Source organism: Sardina pilchardus, chromosome 17, assembly GCF_963854185.1.
Source record: "Sardina pilchardus chromosome 17, fSarPil1.1, whole genome shotgun sequence".
In the NCBI taxonomy this organism is placed as follows: domain Eukaryota; kingdom Metazoa; phylum Chordata; class Actinopteri; order Clupeiformes; family Clupeidae; genus Sardina; species Sardina pilchardus.
Window position 1 is genome coordinate 19,995,758 of NC_085010.1, and position 25,696 is coordinate 20,021,453.

The following is a 25,696-nucleotide window of genomic DNA, read 5'->3' on the forward strand; positions in this document are numbered from 1 at the left end:
ATTATATATAAATACATATGGGCATAATGTGTTTTAGGTAGTGCACAACAGTGATTTTTAGATAATGTGCCAGACCCCTCCTCAGGCCATTGACTTCATCTATGATAGGCGTCCTGATGATTATAGACTTATGCGGTGAACTTTAGACTGTCATGATTAGGGCCCTAATCCTAACAGTACCTTGATAATTTGGCTAATTAACAGATTAACAGGAAGTTGATCCTCCTTCTCATTTCATTCCATTCGGTGTCCTGAGGACGTCAAAGCACAGCAGGATGCTCAGTTTTCCGGGCGCTCCCCCTGGGAAGCTGGCGGCGAGTTTGAGCTGGGGGACAGTGCTGGTGTGCACCTCCCCCTCCCACATCTGGCTCCTCTGGTTGAGGTGCAGCTCTGTGTGGTCCTGTCCTATGACGGTCACTTCTATCGCCCTGGGGACTTTCACGCGGAAACGCACCTTGGACTTGGGCTCCAAATGACCTGTGCGTGGCTCTAAGAGAACACAGCCGGCATTCCAGGTCGAATAGCTCTGGGGAAATGGAGGCCAGGTACCGCCCCAGTCGCTCCGCAACACATAGTCACATATGTGGGATAAAGAGGTAGAAGTCGCAGGCCCACCGAAAAGGCTGAGCTGATAGACTCCTGCACGTGGCAGGGCCACGCTGATCGTGACGTCTTTCTCATCACAGGAGAGGAGTACGTAGCGAGAAAGGGGGTACTGGCACTCCTGTCCGGACAGATCAGCTTTGAGTTTCAAACTGTGCTGATTGCGAAATGTGATGTTGCATTGCCCCTGCTGAGTGTTTATTATGGCCCTGGTGTGACTGAAATCAGCAAGACCGGCTTTGAGCGTATCATTGCTGGGCCCACAATTACTATTCAGACCAGGTGCAAAGAGTCTATTGATGTTAATGGTAGCACTGCTTGTGCAATGCAGGAGGAACATACCAACAGGACTGTATAAGTTATCAGTGCTGTCACAGTCCTTCACACACACTTTCAGCCGATAATAGCCCACGTAAGGGCAGAGAACGTGACAGCTGAGCTGGTCAGGTTCACTTTGTGTGGCCAGGCATCTCTCGGCCAGCGCTTCATCCAGGTCTTTGTGGAAAAGTTTGCACAGCATCATCAGAGGGCGGCTGGTTTGGAGCACCATCTCAAAAGTGGCAGACTCCAGCACGATCTCATCCTGATATTGGCATGGTTTGAGCCCCATGCTCTTTGCATTCTGATTCAGGCCCCAGGACTTGGATGGGTTCTCAGGGAAGCTATCTAAAGGTGAAGGCTTGGGACATTCCAGCAGGAAGTTGCAGACCTCGTGGAGCTTGTCAGACGTGTTGGTTGTTCGAGCAAACACAATTACGTCGAACATCCCCTGGGTCGGGGGCCGAAGCCGCAGCTTCATGTGAGTGGTGGTGACGGTGAGGAAAGCAGCAGAGCTGCTCAGCTCTCTCTGTTTATTGCTAATGCGCTGGCAGATCGTGTAGGAGAACTCCAGAGGCTCTGGGAAAGTCATGGAAATGGTGGCCTCGCCACTCTCTGAAATGGGAGAAGAGGAAGGTAAAGATGTTCATGACCAAATAACAAATAAAGGAAACAGCAGACAGGAAATAATAGTATTGTGATACATTCTGATACCCCTATTATTTAGCATCAGACAATTGTTGACCAATTGACAAGATGTTTGAAGTGATGCCTCCTCATATCATGAACAAATAAATTACAGTATGTATTATGACAAATCCCTCAATCCACTGAGATGGAAAGCCAACCTGTAACTAGCAGGAAGTGTGTGGGATGGTGAAGTGTCAGTCCCAGCTGGAAAAATCGTGAGTATTTTTGGACCCTCATCCGGAACTCCTCCAATGAGAGAGGCTCTTTGAGAAGTTGCCACTCCATCTCATCTGGGAAGTGGTTACTTATGAACATATCTGGGTCCGTCAGGAAGTAAAACTCATTGTAGCTGGAAAGGACATTAAAAATATTTTACTGAAGATGAATTTTTATTATTAGCCTTAACCTTTGCTTTACTTTCAACACATTTCAGTGACCTTTTCCATTACAGCAATGAATTACACTACCTTGCCTATAAGATAAACTGCAAGCGAGCCTGTCTCACCATTTATTGAAGATTCTTTTGGTCATGTCGACGGTCCCTGCCCCCCAGCATGAGTCCAGCAGGTACCAGTTCCCCTGGAGACGCACTGCATTCCAAGCGTGGTTGGACTTGGTGGGTTCGGCGTGAAGACCAGGCCGGTAGCTCCCACCTTTGCTGTGACCACTCACCTCCCGGCACTCGATCCCAACCTCACTGCAGAAGCACACAAGAGAGGAAAACTAGTCCCCAGAATAGCACTACATATCGATTGTCCATTGACTAGGGTCAAAAGTGAGAGGTTGAGAGGTCAAGGTACCTGCACATCTGCTCGCACAACCTGGCGTAGCCACAGCAGACGCCTCGGCGAGTCTCGATGACCTGCTCAATTGAGGTTATCTTCTCAGTCTTCCCGAAGTATCCGCTTACGTCATACTCTACAGAGAGACACCCAAGCACACCCTTGTGTCATCTAAATAATTATACAGTTACAGAGATGTTCTCTCAATGACAACGACTACGGCTACACAACAACAGTTACACATTAGTACAAAATGTTATGGAATGGTATGCTAGATGCATCTACATTTTAATTAATTAACTGTTCCGTCCACATACATTCTGATCATTTTGAAAATGTAAGTGTTTATCTCTCGTTTCATAGCATGGGACACTAATATAAACTCATATTGGGTATTTAAAGACACTCATTATCTCTTTTGCATTATTGCAATGTCCAGCCTTTTGCAAATAGCATATCTTTTCCTTGACACCAAGCACTTATCTAGTCATGAATCTTGACCACATATTGGTCTATATGATTTCATCCTGATAAAAGCCTACTAAACAAGCTTACCATTTTGGAGACTCACAATATCAATGAAGCTATGGCAAGTTTTTATCGGGTCTTATTTAGTATGGTGATGATGGTAAGCCAGTGTAATGTTAACTATTAATATTATTAGAAATGCCTATGAAGAAATTGGCTTGGGTATGGGTATTGCGATGTCAGGAATATGGAATAGAATGATGATTAGACTGACCAATGTTGTGGCACAGCCAGATCCAGATAGCCCTTAACTTTTGTAGGTCAGTCACTGCTCCCACAGTAATAGCTTGAGTGATGGCCTTCACAGAGAAGATCCTCTTCCTCCTCAGCTGCAATAGACAACAATATGATATAATCTCTGACACTTACTGTACACAGACGCACAAATATACACCATTGTCATTTCCATTAGTGATATCCGTTAGCCAAAAAAGACTACTAAAAAGCTACTCCAGGCTTGGCTTTGTCACGCCCGGCTTGTCCATGCTGGGTCTGCATGCAAGGGGAGCTGTTTTGGGGTTAGCCTGACGCTTACTGGGCTGCTGATTGGAGGAATAATAAAAGCAGTTCCTCCGCGGTGGCTCAGCCTCTCTCTTGCTGCTCTCTTGCCTTCGGACATTGGGGGGCTAGCTGGACATTGGGGGGCTGGCTGCAGCCCCTTTTCACCTCTTCCCGCACCTCTACTATTACACTGACGTGCACCACACTCATGATTTGACTTAGACATGGACTGATAACTTTAACATTTATTTTAATAAATCTTTGTTTGAAACGTAGGCTACGATCGGTGTGCTCTCCCCAATGTCATTTCTGCCCTGAGCCAGGTATAGTGACAGCTTCTAGAGGCTTGGGAAGATGTGCACTTTGGACCTCTGGCCCTGGACACCAGTTTATGTTTTCTTATCGGATATAAAAATAACAATGACATGATAGTCACCTCCTCTCCGGCTCTGATGGCGTGGGCATCAATCTGGCTGAAGACTGCTGGGCTTGGAAACAGGTGCTTTTTACTGCTGCTCTTCTGCCTCCTGAGGCTCCCCTTGGCATTGTCATCAAACGGCGTATAGCCATGTGATGTTTTATCAGTGTTAGTATAAGTTGATGCCTCAGTCGAAGGTATTCTCTGTCGGTTTTGACTGCGTTGAACTCCATAGCTTCTTTTGCTTCCTCTCCCTTTCCTCAACCTTGTGTTGACAGCACCCATCTTCCCTTGTCTCGTGTGTTTCAAAAGCGTCTAAGACATGGAAAGCCTTACTTAGATGTGCATTTGTGAAATAATTTGTTTAATGTATCTCAAAATCAATTCATAATTTCTATATCTTTTTCATGGACACAATGTACTTTTCTTTGCCATCAAAGTAAAGAGCCAATTCACATGGACACTTCTCTTTGTCATCAAAGTGTTATTTTGCATGTTATGACAAAAGCATAACATTATATACAAACATTCACTTTACTCCAGTATATTTCATTATGCAATTCTTAAACTGTCTGTATTGGGCAAATCTGGGTATTTTTAACTTTTTCATTGTCGGTCCAATCAGTTTTACCAGAGACAGTTGAGAAAGCTTCTAAAGGATCTTAGCCAAATATGAGATTTTATGAACCACAGAACTCACCAAAAGACAAAACCATATGAAAAAGTAGTAATATGAGAAAAAGAATTACTTTAAAAGAATAAATGTTTGTAATGCATAAACGTGCTTGTAACCAATTGCTTTAACATTTATTTGTACTTGTAATAGCCTAAGTATAATTGTACTAGGGGCAGCCGTGGTGTACTGGTTAGCGCATCGGGCTTGTAACCAGAGGGTTGCCGGTTCGATCCCCGACCAGTCCACCACGGCTGAAGTGCCCTTGAGCAAGGCACCTAACCCCTCACTGCTCCCCGAGCGCCGCTGGTTGGGCAGGCAGCTCACTGCTCTGGGTTGTGTGATTCACCTCACTGTGTGTTCACTGTGTGCTGTGTGTTCACTAATTCGGTTAAATTGGGTTAAATGCAGAGAACTGAATTTCCCTCACGGGATCAAAAAAGTATAGATTCTATTCTATTCTATGCTATCAGATTGAAAATATGCTAATTGGAATATTACATTGCCAAAACATGTATAAGGCACCAGTATTCCTGGTCTAGGAGGGATACAATATTTTTTCCATGTAATATTTACAGGATTTCACATTTAGGTTAATATAAAAAAGCTCATAAGTAAGACATTAATTGCAGTTAATCAATCTTGAATCTTTTGCATTTTTACTCTGCTGCACAAAACCCCAGTTGAGGGTTCCCACTGCTTCTCTGTTCTGACTGACTGTCTTACAAATATAACATATGGATTTTGCATGTAGCCTCCACAACCCACAATCAGGAACATAGGCTACAGGTCAACAACAATATGTGACAGATGTCACGTACTGTATACCATTCTCAGAAATGTTATGTGACAGATGTTTTATTTAAGGAATGTAAAAACGTACAGTCTTACATTTGTAAAATAATACCGATTTGTCAGTTGCATATGTATATGATAATGTGTGTGTGTGTGTGTGTGTGTGTGTGTGTGTGTGTGTGTGTGTGTGTTTAATAATGAGCTTAAATGATAATGAAAAAGGCAGCATTGTTTAATATTGCTGTTGTATACAATGTATTATTCTCCTTAATGTCTCACTGTTTTGTAAAAACATTTTGTCACTTTGGACAAAAGTGTCTGCCAAATCTCATAACCATACAGAACTCTTGCACTGCTGTGCAGTATTAATATGATGCAATAAGACATTTCATCACCACCTCCAATTCTTGAGGGAAAATCCAGAGTTGAAACAACTTAGGGTAACAAGTTCAGACGTTTTAGCGCCTCACCACAATATCACAGAAGTATAGTTGTATTTTGAGCAGTGTCAAGTGGTATCAATACTTTTTTTTACATGCTAGCTTGCCTCTTCTTTTGCCATTAGCCATTTCATTTATAAAGCCATTTCATTGTTAATTTTTCTATCAAACAAAAGTTTGAACTTCCATAAAAAGATACGTTGTTAAATTCCGGAATTTCCTTTTAATGACATCCAGCGTCCCTGTCATGAAGGCTGGTCGTTCAGTCATGCTCCTTAAAAGTCAGGGTGACTCACATTTGTCATAGTATAAAACATATATATGGACCCCCTAAAATATTGTTCTGCTATTGCTGACATGGTCTCATTTATTATATTAAACTGTTTTTAAATACAAATGTGCTGGTTTTCTTTCAATGCATGATAAATAAATAGGCTAAATAGGCTACCCCATTAACATAAAGAAACCAACCTCATCCTGAATCAGACCGGTGTCCATTTGTTGTGTGCCATTATAGGCTATATCAAATCATATTGTAAAGGGCATTTGTTTCAAATGTAACCAAGACTAACCCAAGGTAGTCTGCTGGTTTAATTTTCTTAAAGTTGTGTAAAAATGACAGAAGTAGGGGCAAAAATGTCATTAGTTGAAACTTACCCAGGTCTAGATTATTCAACCAGCATGGTGTGTTCTGTTCTGTTCTGTTAAAAAATAAAAGTGAAAGCAGAAGCTTTCTAAGATATACCCAGGCATAAGCCCCCTCTGTGACAGATCCCTTACAGAAATTTCAGGTTTCTGGCAAACAGTTCAATTAATTTTCACATGCAAATTGGGTTTCCTTTGGGCTGCCTGGTAAACAGTTGCAGTTAACTTTTGGCAAGGTTGCAGCAAGTTTGCAGCAATATGCAAATTGGGTTCATCACCAGAAGTTCCCTGGAAGTTTGCCATTATTGGCTAAGTGTGGTGGCAAATCACTGGCGAAAGTTCTGGCAAACTCATTGTTGCCAGAACTTTGCTGGAAGTTTGCCTCTAGCGGTCAGCTGTCGAACTTCTGGCAATATTTTCTGATGAACTCTGGTGAAATGTGTTTCCCAGCATAAATCATCCACAAGTTTCCTGCAAATCTGCCGTAAATAGTTCACTTTTGTAAGGGATGCCAGCAAGGTCCAATCTGTCCAATAGATTGAATGTTCTATCTACTTTATTAAATGTACCCTGTGATCCTATTCCAAACTATAGCCTGGGTGTTCCAATGCTGCCTCCCACACAATTTGATTTACGCTGCTAAGGCAGCCTGGAAACTACCGCCCTAACTTTTCCCTCAGATAGGGGACCAATCACAGAACAGGGGGGAAAGCAAGACGATGATGAGCTATGCACAGACGCATTTGATAGACATCCGTTACACCCAATGAACGGACCTGGGCATTTTTTCATTTACGAGAAAATGTTTGGTTCCCAGACCACGTCTCATTGAGAAGTAGTGGTGCTAGCCAGGCTAGACACTAAATTCTTTGGGGTGCTACCCTCCATCCTACTATCAAGTCATTGTTGCTTGTATACCCAATAAATAAAGGCTTTTTAATTAAAATTATTTTGCAGTCTGGGGTGAACGATAATGCAACTAGTCACATGTTAGGATTTTATGTGAATGATATACGTGATATCTGTCATATAATGTATGTGAAAACAAAACCTATTTTGGATCCATGTTCCTGTTTGTGGTTTCTGCATGGAAACAGCTACAGGCAAAGAAACAGAAGCAAAAGTGACATTTATCAGACAGTCAGCCAAAACAGAGAATCAGTGGGGATCCTCTACAGGGGTCTTACGCGGCAGGGTAAAAATCAGGACTTTCAAAAATGTAACCGGCAACGGCTTTTAACTGAGTCTGCTGGATTCATTTCCTTAAAAAGCTGTAAAGCTATGCAAACATGTAATTTGTTGTGTTCGCTTTTGTGTTGTCAAATGTGTGTCCATGTAAAAGACATTACAAGTGAGGTGATATACTACATGGTGTTGCCATTAATACATTCTTATGCATTTCTTTTGTTTCAGGTCTATACAACCTTTTTAATACTAAATATTGACTGATGGTGCTACATGCACTAGCTAGAGCTCTGTGGTCTGGGATGGAACACCCTGCAGAAAAATAAAATGCTTTTAAAATCTAAAATTGCCTTTCGGGCCTATTGCTTCATTTTACACCAAAACTCTATTATGCTATTATACTGACTAGTGTTGTCTCAAAGGTGATTTTGAGGGATTTACCTCTCTCTCTTGAGAATAGCTTACGATTAGTCTCTTTTTAAATTAAACATGCTTAATGGGGGCACTGTGGTGCAGCAGGCTACAGCGCTCGTATCATGTACAGGTCTGAGTGCCCTGGAGGACCCAGGTTCGAGTTCGGCCTGCAGTCATGTCCCGATCCCCATCCCATCTCTCTCTCCCACTTGTTTCCTGTCTTCCTCTTCACTATCCTATGATAATAAAGGGGAAAAAACCACATTGCTTACTTTCAAGTGTTATGAATGTAGGCTAATACATACAGTATTTTTTAAGTTCAACTCCTTCCTGTTGTCTCAGTTGTTCAGAGTTCAAAGATAGCAAACATGCCTTCTCTTTCCCTTTCTCTCAATGTATTGATCTATTCTTTTGTTCCTTATCTCTTCGTGGGGTTTAGTAGAAACGGGTCAAAATTCAGTGATCACAGAGGATTGCTGTTCTATGCAGTGGCCACATTGATCCCATGTGGTGAGTTATGACGAGCAGTACTACTGACCCTGTGAGAGAAGGCCTATGTGGAGATGATAGCCCTAAACACACGTGTATGTGTGTGTGTGTGTGTGTGTGTGTGTGTGTGTGTGTGTGTGTGTGTGTGTGTGTGTGTGTGTGTGTGTATTGTATATAGGGCTTGTAGCACCGCATTATGTAATAACACCGCATTATGTAATAATGTAATAAATGTGCACGCCATCATGTAATAATTGCCGCATTTTGTAATATCTGCCGCATTATGTAATAAACTTTTTGAACGCAATATGTAATACATTTTGCTGGATTATGTAATAAGTTATTACATATTGCGGTTGTTACTACATAATGCGGGTGTTGCGTTTTTTTTTGCCAAATGTAACAATTGGTGCATTATGTAGTAACCAACCAAAATTGACATTTTCATTGATTAAAAACAGCATGATAATGTGTATTTTACTCAAAAATGCTAAGTAAGAGGACAGTATGTCAACTATTGCTCAGCTTACATTGTAACAATCCACCTTTTAACTTTGGTTGTGCTCATTTAAACGCACAAGGGGTTCTTTTCAATCATATTAGTCATTAGTCAGTCATACTGTATTAGTCATGAGTTCAAGTTTGGAGGTAAATGCTTCTGATAGTTAACCAATTTATTGTCAACTGGATGATGAATGACAGCAATTCTGTAGGCAAGATGGGTGTGCTATGCATTCTCTTTTCTGTTGTCAGATATTATTATATTATTGGCTAAGTTAGCTGGTGTTGACATAGCCAACCATAAGCTAAGCTAACACATATTAACATAAAAGGTTTTCTTTTCAAGTTCATTGAGGACACAGTATCTCAGTACAACAGAACAAAATGAATAATAATAGATATAGCCGCAAGAAGCGATGGCGGGCCAGGACATTTCGGAATCTATAAAAGCAATACGTACTTGTTGGTGGGCATGTGCATTCGCAACACACTTGCCCACCAAATTTGGTTAATTTTCATCAATGTATGTGACAACAGGCTAGGTGGCGTTATAGAGTCCCTAAGCCACACCCTAGGCCAGAGCTCTGTCTCTGACTAAGGCTTAGTTCACACTGGCAGTTGAAATCCGATTTTTTGCTTATATGGATTGTAGCTAGCTTGAATTTTGGGTAGTCTGAGCTACACAAAACCGCATGAAATGCGATTTTTATAATGCTGATTCGCACCACATATGAAGGTGGTTTCAATATCACTTACTAATATGACTCAATCTGAACAGTCGAACCACTTGAATAGGATTTCAGGAGTGATGGAAGTGATTAATTGATTGATTCAGCGTGTGCGCCAGGCCATGAGAGCAGTCAGTCAGAAAGATCAGATTCTGATCGGATATGCAAGACATCGGATTTCGACTGCCAGTGTGAACTAAGCCTAACTGCAGTAATAACACACAAGCCTACCTAATTGTCGTGAATTAATGTGTCAACCATAATATGTTATGCAATGTGCTAGGTGGCGCTATAGAGTCCCTAAGCCACACCCTAGGCCAGAGCTCTATCGCTGGCTAGCTGTAGCAATAACACACATGCCCACCAATTGTGGCTCATTTTCGTAAATGTATCAAACACAACAGAAAATGCGCTAGGTGGCGCTATAGAGTCCCTAAGCCACACCCTAGGCCAGAGCTCTGTTTCTGACTAGCGGCAGTAATGACACACAAGCTCACCAAATTTGATTCATTTTCGTGAATGTATATGTCAACCACAACAGGTAACACACTAGGTGGCGCTATAGAGTCCCTAAGCCACACCCTCGGCTAGAGCTCTGTCTCTGAATAGCTATAGCAAAACACATGCCCACCAAATTTGGTTCATTTTCGTGAATGTACGTGTCAACCACAACAGACAATGCGCTAGGTGGCGCTATAGAGTCCCTAAGCCACACCCGAGGCCGGAGTTCTGTCTTTGACTAGCGGCAGCAATAACACACAAGCCCACCAAATTTGGTTAATTTTGTGAATGTTTGTGTCAACCACAATAGACAATGCGCTAGGTGGCACTTTAAAGTCCTTAAGCCACACCCTAGGCCAGAGCTCTGTCTCTGACTAGCAATAACACACAAGCCCACCAAATTTGGTTAATTTTTGTGAATGTATGTGTCAACCACAACAGACAATGCGCTAGGTGGCGCAAAAGAGTCCCTAAACCACACCCTAGGCCAGAGCTCTGTCTTTGACTAGCGGTAGCAATAACACACAAGCCCACCACATTTCATTAATTTTCGTGAATGTACTGTATGTGTCAACCACAACAGACATCACACTAGGTGTCGCTATAGAGTCCCTAAGCCACACCCTAGGCCAAAGCTCTTTGAATAGCAATAGCAATAGCACACAAGCCCACCAAATTTGGCTAATTTTGTGAATGTATGTGTCAACCACAACAGACGACACGCTAGGTGGCATTATAGAGTCCCTAAGCCACACCCTAGGCTAGAGCTCTGTCTCTGACTAGCAATAGCAATAACACATGTGCCCACCAAATTTGGCTCATTTTTGTGAATGTATGTGTCAACCACAACAGATAACATGCTGCTAGGTGGCGCTATGGAGTCCCTAAGCCACACCCTAGGCTAAAGCTCTGTCTCTGATTAGCGATAGCAATAACACACAAGTCCACCAAATTTGGTTCATTTTTGTGAATGTTTGTGTCAACCACAACAGATAACGTGCTGCTAGGTGGCGCTATAGAGTCCCGAAGCCACACCTTAGGCCAGAGCTCTGTCTCTGATTAGCAGAAGCAATTCCACATGTAGCTGCCAGGTTACATCCAATTTAAAACCTTTTTTTCTGCCTATAACACCAACTTCCTGTTTCTTAATAAGACGCCATAATTCAAAATTTCGCCATTTCAATATACTTCGAAAATTCAAAAATCTGGTCGCAATTCCTCTTGAGAAACCCCTCAAGATCATTTTAGATCTTATATGACATGATTTCGATAAACCGTCTAGGAGAAGTGTTTCAAAATATGTGATGTGCAAAAATCATAATCATTACTCAAATTCTTCTTCAAAGATTCACTATAAAGTTTAAATGTAAAATTGAATTTAATAGAACACACATGTCCACCAAATCTGGGCCATACATCGTGAATGTATGTGTCAACCACAACAGACAACACGTTAGGTGGCGCTATTGAGTCCCTGAGCCACATCCTAGGCCAGAGCTCTGTCACTTAGTAGTGTTACCAATTCCACACATAGCTACCAAATTTCAAGAGTTTCAGAGCATGCCAAGTTGGTGAAAAAAAGGCAAAACGTGGCCCGGAAGAAATTTAATCTGAGCAAAAACAATGAGGCCTTGCACCTACGGTGCAGCCGCTTCAGCGGCCGCACCTCGGTGCTCGGGCCCTAATAACTTATGTTTAAACATTGCCATACACTAGCAGGCCTTGCCTAGCCAGTAATAGACACCATGAGTCCCAATCAGTACCTTGCAGGAGGAGCAATATCAAGTAGGCTAAGTGCCTGAACAGCATAAATCAAATGGAATTCTGATAGGCAGTTCCCTCTATATACTGATAGTTTGGCTATATGTGTGTGAAATGTGAGTCATGGCCTGTTTTACTGTAGGTAAAGAACATTGGTAAAATTAACTTTATTATTCTGCAGTTCCATTGTGTGATCAGTGTGTTAGGCTGTATGTTGCAGCTGAATTGTTTTTCATTTAGTTGCTTAAATACTTAATTGCATCGTTAAATTAATACTTATTTGTAAGCATTAATTTTGAGTAAAATACACATTATTAAGATGTTTTTATTCAATGAAAATCTCAATTTCGGTTGGTTATTACATAATGCACCAATTGTTACATTTGGCAAAAAAAAAAAAAAACGCAACACCCGCATTATGTAGTAACAACCGCAATATGTAATAACTTATTACATAATGCAGCAAAATGTATTACATATTGCGTTCAAGAAGTTTATTACATAATGCGGCAGATTATTACAGAATGCGGCAATTATTACATAATGGCGTGCACATTTATTACATTATTACATAATGCGGTGTTATTACATAATGCGGTGCTACAGGGCTGTCATAAAGAGAGAGAGAGAGAGAGAGAGAGAGAGAGAGTATGAATAGAGTATGAGAGCTCTATAAAGAGAGAGTGAGAGAGCAAAAGACAGCAGTGTCTGTCTGTGTACACTAGTAAGTGCATACTGTACCTCTATGTCCTTTACTGCAGTCGGTTGAGATTCCTCCACCATTCCTCCATCAGACCCAGCTGGAGAGGTGAGTGAAGCAGTAAGGACTTCACATGTGCACACACATGAACACACACATTAGTCTGTGTGCTGCTATAACATGTAGAACACCCTGTGGGATCTGAGTGGCCATTTTGTGTCTGGGCAGTGTGTGCTTTTGGGGTCATGCAGCAGTAAGAAGAGAAGGATGGTGAGGAGAGAGGGAAGACGTGGGCAAAGATGATCATACAATGTAGGCTATGTGAGGAGAACATGCACAGCTTACTCAACCATTGGTTTTATAGGACAACATGTCGGACGGATGGCGGGTAGAGAGTATGATGTATCAGGTGGCACATGTGCGTAACTGGTCACAAGAGGGAGCCCAAGTAGTAGTACACACAAAAGGCAATTGAAGAGAATCTCCATAGGCTTGTTGGGCAAAGAAAATCGAGAATGGCTCAGATACCAACCAAAATGAAAGAACTTGATAAACTCATGGGGAGCATATATTAATAAAGTGGGATCTGAACTGCTGCATGGTTTTACAAGCTATAACCAATATATTCCCTGATGAGAGGGTTAGGCCCTACATGTAAAGCGGATCTTTGATATTACTTATATTAGGAAATATATCACGATCATAAGCTACTCTCTGATTTAGAGCCTTTTCACCTGGCTACGAAGACTTTATCATGCTCAATGACAGTGTTACACAGTTGTTGACAGAAGAGGATATACTGTAAGTGCAGATCAGATCAAAGGCTACACTCTAGTAGTCTAGTAGTCTGGGTGCTATTTGGGGTGATTTGTCGCCATCTGCTGACCCTGTTGCGGAATCACATATGACATAGTCCGACGCCATTTACGGCTGTCGTAATTTAACAACACGTGGAAAGCGTACAGACGGGCTCTGGGCGAAGCGCATTGAATTCCAAGATCTGTTTCACTACAACCAGTGAGTTTTCTGCAAATTAATATTCGTATGTCAGTGTGCAATAGACTTGTTATGGACTTCACTTGACTCAAGTAACGTTTGGCTGTTTGTGAGTCGTTTGTGATACAGTATGTTGTTATGCTAACTCCGTTAGCCACATAAGCAAGTGATGTTAGCTATATCGATAATGTCGTGGGTGAGCTTTTGCCAACTAGCTCTGAAATTACATAATATTAGCCCACTTGACAATGTAGTTATTCTATGTCTCTGAAACCTAATGCTGGTTGTCATTGAAATTCAGTTATCAGTTATCTAAATTACATCTCTTGGTGGTCATGCTTATAGCTTCCAGCAATGGCGAAGAGTTTACGGAGCAAATGGAAGAGAAAAATGCGTGCGGAAAAGAGAAAGAAGAACGCACCTAAAGAACTGGCAAGGCTCAAATCGGCCTTGGGCCACGAAGGCAAGGGTGAAATTACTATGAAAGACATATCGGAAATCTCTACGGTAGTGCCAGCGGAGAAGCTGAAGGCAAAGCCAGGAGAGGTGGACATGGAGGGTGGAGGTGAGTTACGGATATTTGTCATAGCTGTGTTCTCAACTGAATGCAACATCATACATGTTATTTCCATTCAGAGTTGCATTCATTTTTATTTTCCCTAGATGATATGAACGACAGGAACGTCGAACTACTGCATAAAGTTCCTTGTAATTTGGGCCGTATTATTCCAAACATTGTGGTAGGCTACTGGAAAATGCTTGTGCCGTCAGGGAAGTGAAAATAATTGATAGGCCTACTCATACTTGTCATTGAGTAGCCTACATCTGATTTCATTTGATGGCCACATAAAGTTGCTGATCCTAGACCTGATTAACCTCCAGATGCTTGCAGTGGGAACTATGGATGGTGGTTGTATCCCTAGGTTATTTTATATTCAGACCTGTGTGTGCATCTCTCTGGAATAGAGTAGCCTATGGAGTCATCAGACTACATGACCTTCCACAAGCCTTAATTCCAATTAACCTAACCAGAAGATATTTATTTTGGCCACAGCAATTCTATGAGTTCTCGTCGCGTGTGAATGTAAACGCACCCATCCATGTGTAGTGCTGTGAGATGTGGTTCAGGAATTGGCCACCAGAGTCTAGACCTCAACTTGATTGGAAATGTTTGGGATATATTTCTAAAGCAGAGCCTTTACTAAAAACTAAAAGGACCGAAGGGAATATGGAATATGTCAATATGAACATTTGGTGATCACTAGACAGGTTCTTCTGTAATTTGTTTTCATTCACATTACTGATTTACCTTCAGATGGGGCCGGTAAAATGGACCTGGATGACAAGCTCAACAAGAAAACCCTGCTCAATGAACACGGACAGTACCCAACATGGATGAGTCAACGACAAATCAAAAAACAGAAGGCCAAACGAAATCCCAAGAAAGTAGGAAACTCCAAGAAGCAGAAGAAGTTGGCGTGGTAGAGACTGTCTTATATTATCGTTCCATAGATTCAGTGAGAATGAGTCTCTGCAAGTGCTCTGGGAAACGGAGATGGTTTTTTTCAGCTTAACTCAAGTTGATGGAATCATCGATATTCCCTCTGTGTGCCCTCTTAATGTAAAATATTTTGTAAGTATTTACATTGATTGAATTGATTGTGATGTGAGAAATATAAGTCTGAACTTTCTATTTTATTCTATTCTCTGAATCGAAGAGAACTCTCTGTCTGCTTGATATTGTTCCCTTGGGACAGTCACTTATCTCAATATATATTTCTGTATTGTGTTGGTAACACTTCTGTAATGAGATCACTGTACACACACAGCCTCATTATAACACTTGATGTGGTTATCACTGATTGTGATTAAAAAAAACTTTTTTTGTTGGACCTTTAACATTCATTATGTCTGCATCATTAAACAGTTGAAAATGTATGTTTATGAAATTTTATCCATAGTTGAAAGTAAGGATTTCAAACAGTGTGTAATTCTTATTTACATGAAGTTTTAAATTGAGTTGTATCGTCATCTGAGGACCAATATATTGAAAGTGTACAGAGATCATGTAACATTGGGTAGACTGCAAAAACAAACATCTTGACACAAAAAAACTGTTTTGGTCCTCACCAGTCGATAACATTTACCTGACCTCTGCAGTGTAAAACATGAATGGCCCAGTTTGGCTTCTATTCTTGCACTCTAGCATCTAGAAAGGTAAAAGCATTAATCTTTAATGCTGATGTTATCCTGAAGGCGCAGGCAGGGTAGAGTTCATTGTGTCTGCACATAGGAGGCTGGGAAGAGGCCCGTGCGGCCATTGCAGGTGCCTTTCCACCAAGATTCATCCACCATCTCAATGTTTGTGATGATATCGTCTGGATCGAATGAAATCTCGTCGTCGTCCTCTGTAGGAGCAGAGATTGAGATTAAATCATTTGGACTTGCACTGATGAAACACCACTTTCACTTTTCTGACTGCCTCTGAAGTCAGATACTATAAATGGCCGGGTTTCCCAGATTCGTTAAGAAGCTCTTAAATGCTAAGAACTTCTTAGGAGCGTTTTTAGAACAGTCTTAGAGCGCTCCTAAAAAGTTCTTAGTACTTAAAAGCTTCTTAACGAATCTGGGAAACCCGGCCCTTATCGTTAGCCTGCCTGACAATATTGTTGTTATGGGGACTACAAATGGATATCTGGGGAAATACTCACGGCCTTGATAATCATAAAGGGCAACGGCTGTTGCTCCAGCAGTAGGCAGTTCTTCATATTCATTGTCATCAACTGTAAAACAGGTATAAGGTCACAAATGAGTACTGTCTAAGGTTTATAAATCACTTGATCTTGAATTTCCCCTTGGGGATCAATAAAGTATCTATCTATCTGATCAAAATGTGAATATTGGGGGACTATAGAGTACAAATCCCTCCTGGTGCACAGTATCTCATAGATGTGGTGACTGACACCTAGAAGGTAGGACCTTACAGTGAAATCAGATGGTTAAAGCAAAACAAAAACTATAATAGCCAAGCTAATGTCAAACTAAAGCAGGTGGTTCAATGTAGTTCAGAGCTGACCTGGAGCCTGGGGAACCCCGATATCCTCATACTCGGCGTCATCCTCCTCCGGTTCTGGCTCTGGCTCTGGTTCTGGCTCCTCTAACAGGTCCACCGGACGAGGGGGCAGACATGGAGGCTCCTCGTACTCCGGCTCCTCTTCCTGTCATGTTTAGTCAGAGCACAAAGAAAGACCCAAGTTGCTTTTTATGAACTACTTATTCTGTTGAAGATTGAGACATTGCCACATTTTCATTTCTGATGAGACTGATGCTCATGAGGAAAGTGCCATTGTGTGTAAGAGAAGGGATTGGGGCAGGGTTTGCATTTGTCTGTGTGCAAATGTATATGTTGTGATCCACTTGTTACATATTTACTCATATTTATTATTTACTAATAATTGCAATTGATTATACTATAGTAGTTATACTATAGTGTTCCACCCATTGTAGCCACATTTTTTTTAAAACATAATATTAAGTATGTATTAAATAGATAGTAATATTTGGGATCCATTACTTGTTCCACTGGTTCAGGCTCATCTCTGGGGGTTTCAGGCAAAGCCCTGGTCACCTGTGGGGGTGCAGGCAGATCCCTGGTCACCTGAGGAGGTGCAGGCAGATCCCTGGTCACCTGTGGGGGTGCAGGCAGATCCCTGGTCACCTGTGGGGGTGCAGGCAGATCCCTGGTCACCTGAGGGGGTGCAGGCATATCTCTGGTCACCTGAGGAGGTGCTGGCAGATCCCTGGTCACCTGAGGGGGTTTCCTGCCCTGAGGGAGGGACGGGGGCCTCTGTTCCTCTGGCTCTGGCTCTGGCTCTGGCTCTGGCTCTTCCCTACTCATCTGTTCCTGGTTGGCAAAAAAATAAGGGATTGAGTGGTCATAGGTAGCATCTAGTCCATCTTACAGTACAGTATACCTCACGACTAAAAGGATTATTTATCGACACTTGACAGTGAAGCATATTTCTTGCACACAGAGGCTGCTTTGTTGGTGGTTTTGTGTTGTCCGGTTTGGGTCATTGGCGTTATTTATAGGTAGAGTGTGGAGGGGAGTAAATCTGGGACGCCAGATACCACTGTTGAGCCTTCTGGAGGTGTTGTGGGCCTAATTCAATGAAACACATGAAGGAAGGTGCCTGCTTGATAACCCTAGTAAAATGATCTTGAGGGCTGTTCTGTTTTGTTTTCGGTGAATTGTCCCATCGGGGATATTAAAGTATATATCTTGTTAAAATATATGTGCCTTCATCATATACAAGATACTACAATATAGTGATGGATTGTCCCATACAGGATTATGTCTGCAGGTGTTATATACTGTACCTGTTGTCTGCGCATGGCCTCCTCCCGCTCCCTCTTCTCTCTAGCCTGTCTCCTGGTCCTCTCCTCCTCTGCCTTCTTACGGTTCTCCTCGTCCGACGCACGCGCCATGTTCTCAAAACGGGCCTTCAGGTTCCCTGCTCCAGCACTGGATGTGGCTAGAAAACATCAGAAGAAAATCTAGAATGACCGCCTCATTCTCTAGAGTGCTGACAGCATAGGGGTAATGTACATACAATATCTTAAGAAATCTAGCAAGATGCGTGAGACTCAAAGAACTTAATATAGATCCCTATTAGTAGTTTTAATATACTGGCCCCTAACTGGGAACACATCTACTCCCCTAACTGGCTAAACAGTGGACAGATCCTGTTAACTAATAGAACCTGACATAGACTTGGTTAAATCCCAGTGTACAATAACCGTAAACAGATTTGGAGGAACGCATCATCTAAATGTCCGCCAAATCATGATAATGGTAACATCTTCAGTTCAGTGGTCGAAACGTTGTACTTTGCCATTAAACCGGAAGCATGTAAGGCTGTGTGCGGATATTTTTCCTTTGACTACAATGGTAACATCTGTGCCTTGTTAAAGGTTGTCAACCTACTTAATATTTTCTGGTATATCTGGTTAGGAACACATCAGGTACAGTCAACTACAGAGCAAACTTTTCAAATGGCAGAACTAGCTTTGCACTATTCCTCCACATGGTGGCAGCATTTAGCAATATGGCACTTACAGGCCTCCAGTGGCTGTGTCTTCTCGTAGGCCGAAGTTGGAGATTCCATATCAGTGAAAGTGGATGCACTCTGCAGCAAATATTGATCATAGAAATGCATTATGCATTATAAACCGTACAACAGTAAGAGGCCAGTGTAAAATATGGGGTTTATCACATTTATCAGTCACCAGGCTACTCTGGTTGTGCACTACCTTGTCCATACGATCTGTTTCCACACCGTAACGACCTCCAAAGCCTTTGGCATAATCTGAGTGTGATAAGAGTTAAGCATTTTCATATGATGATCATAAAATATGATATGATCAATATCATTATATTGATATATTAATATCATTACATTAATAATTGTACTGTAGTATTGAAAGGTTTTATGCATGTAGTCAAAATATGTTTTTTGGTCGAATCTTCAGGAAAGGGGAAAATGCAAATAGCTTTTGGATTTTTCCCCATTACCTTTCTGAGACTGGTGCATTTCTGTCTGTGACTTGTAGTCGTAACCCAAAGCTGCTTTGTCGACCTTCTCTTTCTCCACTCCATACTTGCCACCAAATCCCTTGGAGTAATCTATGCATTATATAAAGGCAAAGGAAAGCAATCACTTGTATACAAAACACTGTTTTTTGTGTTTTATATTTTTTGATTCATGATGATTAAAGGTCTCCATATTTAAAGGTAAAGTGCCCACTCTATATTTATATTTATAACAAATGGAGTCTATCAGTGTCTTCTCACAAAACTCAAATTGTTACAAAAATTGACATAGCTGGCATGTGTGAACTTGGTGGACATGATGCATGATCAGACATATCCTTTCAGCAAGTAAATAGAGCCTTCAGATTATATCGCACCTTTCTGAGACTGGTGTTTCTCTGTCTCTGCTTTGTAATCGTAACCCAAAGCAGCTTTGTCCACTTTCTCTTTCTCCACGCCATACTTTCCTCCGAAGCCCTTGGAGTAATCTAAGAGAAGCAAACGACAAAAAAATGTAAGGAAGTAAGGCAAGGTTTTAAAAAACACAGTTCATTCAGAGCATAATTGTTGCCTTGGGATAACCTATCTACTAAATCTTAAGTGTTGGTTTAGCGTACATAGATTAAAGGAGGTGGTAGATCCTCCTTGCACATTTGTGCACATCAATGTTGTGCATCATTGCTGTGTGGTGACAATTGTTGGGACACATTGCGTTGATGACGCAATTCTTGTCACATTCCACTCGCATAGGACGCAGATGCAGGACTAGACCAAGGCTCTATGCCTGGTCCTAGACTAAAAGCTTTTTTCAGTGTTGTTGTTTAGTGAAGTTCTCTTTTTAGTGCTAGACTAGGTTTAATCCATGTACCCATATAATCCAAACCAACCCATCTGATTTAAAAACCAGTCCTCCACTGTACTTCACATGGGGAACTCTAAACAGGCTGTTTAAGGCACACACACTATGAGGTTTAATGTGCGGTTTACCTTTCTGGGACTGGTGTTTCTCTGTCTCTCCTTTATATTCGTAACCCATTGCAGCTCTGTCCATCTTCTCTTTCTCAACACCATACTTTCCTCCAAAGCCCTTGGCATAGTCTGAGTGGAGCAGAAACAAGTAAAAAAAATATAACAGAGTCAAATGTATCCAATGCAGTTTCACAGTTTTTGGCTACACCTACAGATGTGGTTCATGGTTTGCACTTTGCCCCTTTCCTCCTGAACAAAGAAGGCCAACATGTGGATTTGTTTACAAACCGGCATGTACAGTATAATGACTGAAGAGCCATGTCCACTGACAAGGTAATATTACACCATTTCATACAAACAGTAGGCTACTGCGAGATTGCTGTAAAGCAATTTTTGATTCTCAGGGTCAGGAGAGAGTAAAGTTGCAAGGCTTGTCCTCTGTAGGGTATAAGGGAACAGCTGGGAGGACACGTCATTCTCCATTATTCCAAGTTAGTTTAAAGTCAAAATGACTTCAAAGCTGTTATATTACAGTGAAAAACTAACAAAGGAGGCCTTTAAACATGTAACATCCCGGGATGGTCACGATAATGTTGTTATATTTATGGTGATAACAATATAAATTACCATATGAAAATAGTACTATAAACCACATTTTGCAACTAAAACTGGGTCTTGTATCAGCAGTGAACTCATGTTTCTCATCTACACTTCAGTTATCTTTGTTTTCATTATGAGCCCATCTTGCAGCATACTTAAACATGTCTTCACCTGTGTCACAATATTCTTATCTTGGGGAGGAATTCTACTGGAATAGCAATGACAATAGACCTAATATCATGGGTGAAGAGCTTTCACTTGCAAATTGTGAACACAACACAACACCCAAAGTCATCTTGAAATTGAGTCAGCGACTAAGTTAAGTGCATCAAATGCTAGCAGAAGTCCCTTGATTGTTTGTTACATCTGGTTCTCTAAAACGCTTAGGTGTTTCCCAAGTGTAACAAACAATCAAGGAAATTCTCAATCCTCATAACTACATAATGGGTACGGTAGCTACAAGTAGCTGCACATTATGAATGTTTATTATAGCTGTAGGCTACAATAAATTAAATGAAAAGATAATGAAAAATACCTTTTTGTGACGCATGTTCCTTCACCTCAGCCTTGTAGTCATAACCCATGGCTGACTGAAAACAACAGAGACGGATGATAAACATTTCAATCATATCCCAGACAACATGACCCGTCTTTACTGGCCACACTGTGGTGGATGAACAGATACAACGAGAAGATGGGTCACCTTATCCACCCGCTCCTTCTGCACTCCAAACTTCCCGCCAAATCCACGTGCTGCGTCAGTCTGGGAAGAGTGCTGCTCCACCTCTGCCACATAGCCGTGCCCCACTGCCACCTGGGTAATGACACAGTTGGAACAACTTTTGACTCATTGGAGCACGCGCGCTAACCTCCAAAAATAAATTAGTCCTTCTTTGGGTGCGAGGTAAAAAAGTACTTGAAAATACACTAGGGTGAGATAAGGTAAATTGGGACATCAGGTAAAATGGGACAAAGTTGGTTTTAGACCTTTATCTCTTTAAATATTAGCTGCCAATCAGAAAACATGTCATTATATTGTCACTACATATGTCCTTTACCAAATAAAATCATTTTGATTGGTCTAAAGTATCAGAAATGGGAGGTGCCAAGATTAAAAACATCAGTGGACCCAATAATTGCAAGGAAAGCCCCATGGCAAGCCGATTCTGTCTTAATGATCATAAGGATATTGTAGTTGAAACAAAAACAATATTATACAAAATTCTCATGAAATGTATGCTATTTCATGAGAGGTTTAAATTAATATCAAAACTTTTGGGCTATGTCCTTTACTTTTTAAGGAAAATGAATTTTAGTGACTTTGGTGTGCATCAGGCAAATTGGGACAAAAAAATCAGCTAAAATGGGACACTTTTACATTACATTTGCCATTAGCGTTAAGGTGTTAGCATATTAGCCGCATATTAGCCTTTTCACACTCAAAGTAGGCCCATACACTCACACACACTTACACACACTTGCACGCTTGTGCTTGTGCACACACGCACCCACACACACACACATCTGAACACTATCATTAAATGATTAAAAAATACAAATAAACATTGTCATTATTCTACAATTTGTTGCACATTTTTCAATTCTAAACTGACTGTCCCATTTTACCTGACCGAGTGTCCCATTTTACCTGAACACTTTCTTGGTCTGAGGTATGGTGTCTTGTGGTCTTTGAAGGTTAATATCTTTAAAAATATTATATTTGGAAGCATATTTTCTGCACAGAAATGTTGCTAAGACTCATATGAAGTGATAAAAGTCTTCACTTTCACCCTGTTTGGCATTTTAAATAGTTTTATTTGTGATCTACCAAAAAGTGTCCCAATTTACCTTATCTCACCCTAGACAAACCGCACTCTCAAGTGTTTGCTCCTCATAAGTCATTATCGGACCTAGCTTCAACAAAGAAATGCATGTCGGCCCTATAGGCCCTTAGTAGCCATCACGCTGATAATGGCCTTGGTCTGAAACGTGTTAGTTTGCTGAGACGAAGACTTATTAATAGCAAACGCTTGAGATTGTGGTTTTCTACTTTATTTCAACAACTCTTGATTCACCACTCTAGAGGTTCTCTCCGAAAATGAAAGAGGAACCAACTAATCGTTCGCAGAGACAGAGCAATCTTTTGTTGAGTGTGGGAGCCTGACCTTGTCCATGCGGTCGTTCTCCACTCCAAATTTGCCTCCATAGCCGTACGAGGCTTTCGGACCCTGTTCCAGTTCCTTCTTCTTCACTACCTCATGCTCCCGAGACACGTTCTGTCTCAGCTCTGCCACACTACAGACACAAACGTCAAGAGATTCACTGAGTAAACATGCGTAGCAAAAGCACTGCTTCAGACAATCGCACTCATTCATGCATTTATTACACTCATTTATGCACTTATTACACCCACTGATGCACTTATTGTGGTTTTTTTTTTATTGTTGTTAGAAATGCTCTTAAAAACCTAATTGTTTTTTTTCCATGTTGTAAGTCGCTTGTTGTAAGCGTCAGCCAAATGAAATGTAATGTAATGTAATGTAAAAACACGTCTGAGGCATATCAGTACAGTTATAGTGTGGAAACGGTGTTGTTGTGGCTGTTAGACTGGATCTGGAACCTCACAGATGGTCACAAGATATATTGATAACTCAAACCCTATGCCGAAATCCTAAAGTATGGATAATTGTTGTTATACGTTATGCCTGCCCTAAGACTAGTCCATATAACATGCAACCAAGGCTCTACAGTTCAAATCTGGAACCCATCTTTTGACCTTAGAAATGTTCCATATTGACCCTTTTTCTTGAATTTCCCCTTGGGGATCAATAAAGTATCTATCTATCTATCTATCTACAGTATCTATCTATCTTTAAAGCAGCAACAGTATGAGAACATTCCATGGTCAGTCCTTTTACGTTTACTATACATATACATATTCAAAAAACTCAAATATACTGTAAGCAGCAGCTTATAATCGTTCTCCATGGTATCACAACAGTATTAGTCAACACCTTTAGCGGTTGTGTGCCCGGCCATTCCACCTCTACCAGCTGAAATGAGTAAAGAACTTACACAGCAACATTAAGCCTGACACAGCCACAGATACTTTCAGTGCTCCATATTTGGTAATACTAGATGTGAGTGATATTTCAACTTCCCTTTCCTGTCTCTGCTGTGAAGTTGCCCCTGCAGTGGTTTCATTTCAACACTTCATCTGTACCAGTCATCCCAAATGAGTGTATTGTCTACCACACTGCATAACAATGGAAAAAACATTCTTTACGTTGTTGGGATAAACTATAATCGGTATACCTGATGTGTTCTTTCCGACCAGAGCCTTCTATAGTCTTGGCACCCCATCTCTGCTCCTGCTCAGATACATCATTCTGACACACACACACACACACACACACACACACACACACACACACACACACACACACACACACACACACACACACACACACACACACACACACACACACACACACACACACACACACACACACACACACACACACCATCAAATTTGATATGGAGCTGAATGGTGAGCCTATGGCTGTGAGTATTCACTCACTAAAGAGTACATCTCTACAGAGCTACAGTACAGGGTGAGAAAAGGTAAAAGGGTGCATTGCAAACACGCTTCTGCTCTGCCTACCTCAAAATCCGGATCCGTCTCCCAGTCATCTCCCTCTGATGCCACCTTCATGGACACATTGTGCCCCACCACTGATTTCCACATCTGTGTACAAATCGACACTCACACAATGTCACATTTTAGTTTCTCACACACACTTTGCTTGTAAATTACATACACAGGCCTACAACATAGGCCTACTGATGGACCAAGGTTCTTAATTTTTTTGTGCTATGTGCTTCATGCTTTTTGCGAACAATTCCATAGGGGTTGCACCAGTAAAAATCCTACAACACAAGAAATGATATGGCCATAATGTCTCTTCCCTTTTCTTAAGTGCGGCCAGCTATTTCTGGATACTGAAACAACGAGACCGCATCTGACACTCGTGCTGTCGTCAGGTCGACAAAGGAAATAGAGAGTGCTATAAGTGTCACGCATGCATTTGAAAATACCACACAGGCTTGTCTATAAGCATCTATAAAACGACACGCTACAGAATACCACGAAAATATCATGTAATGCCACTCGTTGTTTTGCTTCTCATAAGTGAGCTATTCCACCACCACGCCTCTCTGTGTGGATCAATTACATCAATTACAATGACTGTCAATTTATGAAAATAACTATTATTAGCAACAACGAAGTCACTTTGCATAGTCAGTGTCACAGTCTACCTAGTTTGCTTTCGCGTGAAGAATTTAGCATGATACTGACAGGTTAGGCTACTTCCTCAATAAACATTTTTATTGAAACTTTCAAGAACTGTCAATGCCCCATTTGCATTAGACTGTCTGAAAGAAAGATAGGCCTACTGTAAATACTCCAATACACATATCTTACATGTCAAATATTGCATTTTCGTTATTATCTTAATAATACCAAGAATCAGGATAACGGTAGCCTGCAACTTCCTGAAGTTTGCAAGTGCCAAGTTGAGATGATCTTTACTCATATTGATCATCAATGTACATCCAAATATGATCACCTCGTAAACGTTTATTCCTTCATTGACGATCATTACCTTTTTAAGATTTAAGTTTTGATGTCCGGTCTTTAATCCAGGCGCTGTTCCACCTGCTCGGACACAGAGGCGCAAACTTCAGGGGCGGATGCGCGTTCTCAGTGATGAGCTGCGCGTTCTGGGTAACATGCCTTTCTCTGAAGACATCATCACTAATTGAAGCGGATGAAGCCATACATGACTCAAGAGGCGTCTACCT

The 25,696-nt window shown here is 41.3% G+C and overlaps 2 protein-coding genes and 1 long non-coding RNA gene across 4 annotated transcripts; 1 reads left to right on the top strand and 2 right to left on the bottom strand.

Moving 5' to 3' along the window:
* Positions 1-2,411: 2,411 nt before the first annotated feature.
* LOC134062305 (uncharacterized) lies at positions 2,412-3,996 on the bottom strand. Its single transcript, XR_009935428.1, has 3 exons — positions 3,859-3,996; positions 3,136-3,250; positions 2,412-2,529 (listed from the first exon to the last, which is right to left on the bottom strand). It is a non-coding gene; the product is annotated as an uncharacterized LOC134062305 (long non-coding RNA).
* A 9,610-nt stretch (positions 3,997-13,606) lies between these two features.
* Positions 13,607-15,606, top strand: llph (LLP homolog, long-term synaptic facilitation factor). Its single transcript, XM_062517694.1, has 3 exons — positions 13,607-13,689; positions 14,014-14,233; positions 14,984-15,606. Exons 2-3 carry the CDS (start codon positions 14,023-14,025, stop codon positions 15,151-15,153), a joined length of 381 nt encoding a protein of 126 aa, XP_062373678.1. The 5' UTR covers positions 13,607-13,689; positions 14,014-14,022; the 3' UTR covers positions 15,154-15,606.
* An 11-nt stretch (positions 15,607-15,617) lies between these two features.
* On the bottom strand, positions 15,618-25,635 carry hcls1 (hematopoietic cell-specific Lyn substrate 1). Of its 2 annotated transcripts, XM_062517693.1 has the most exons (17): positions 25,498-25,635; positions 24,495-24,578; positions 24,146-24,219; positions 22,996-23,125; positions 21,534-21,644; positions 21,366-21,420; positions 20,249-20,359; positions 19,639-19,749; positions 19,244-19,354; positions 18,982-19,037; positions 18,788-18,857; positions 18,049-18,203; positions 17,327-17,572; positions 17,243-17,296; positions 16,745-16,886; positions 16,380-16,451; positions 15,618-16,076 (listed from the first exon to the last, which is right to left on the bottom strand). In XM_062517693.1, exons 2-17 carry the CDS (start codon positions 24,576-24,578, stop codon positions 15,943-15,945), a joined length of 1,716 nt encoding a protein of 571 aa, XP_062373677.1. In that variant the 5' UTR covers positions 25,498-25,635; the 3' UTR covers positions 15,618-15,942. The 2 variants fall into 2 exon arrangements, with proteins under 2 accessions (XP_062373677.1, XP_062373676.1); XM_062517692.1 differs by having other exon boundaries at positions 17,243-17,572.
* Positions 25,636-25,696: the final 61 nt, after the last annotated feature.

Excerpts from the sequence above, each read along its gene's own strand:
- llph (XM_062517694.1), top strand. The coding sequence starts at position 14,023 with ATGGCGAAGAGTTTACGGAGCAAATGGAAGAGAAAAATGCGTGCGGAA. Across the intron at positions 14,234-14,983 it reads GGTGGACATGGAGGGTGGAG|ATGGGGCCGGTAAAATGGAC; the intron begins GTGAGTTACGGA and ends ATTTACCTTCAG.
- hcls1 (XM_062517692.1), bottom strand. The coding sequence starts at position 24,578 with ATGTGGAAATCAGTGGTGGGGCACAATGTGTCCATGAAGGTGGCATCA. Across the intron at positions 19,355-19,638 it reads GAAACACCAGTCTCAGAAAG|ATTACTCCAAGGGATTTGGT; the intron begins GTGCGATATAAT and ends TATAATGCATAG. Across the intron at positions 16,887-17,242 it reads AGCCTGAACCAGTGGAACAA|GAAGAGGAGCCGGAGTACGA; the intron begins GTAATGGATCCC and ends TAAACATGACAG.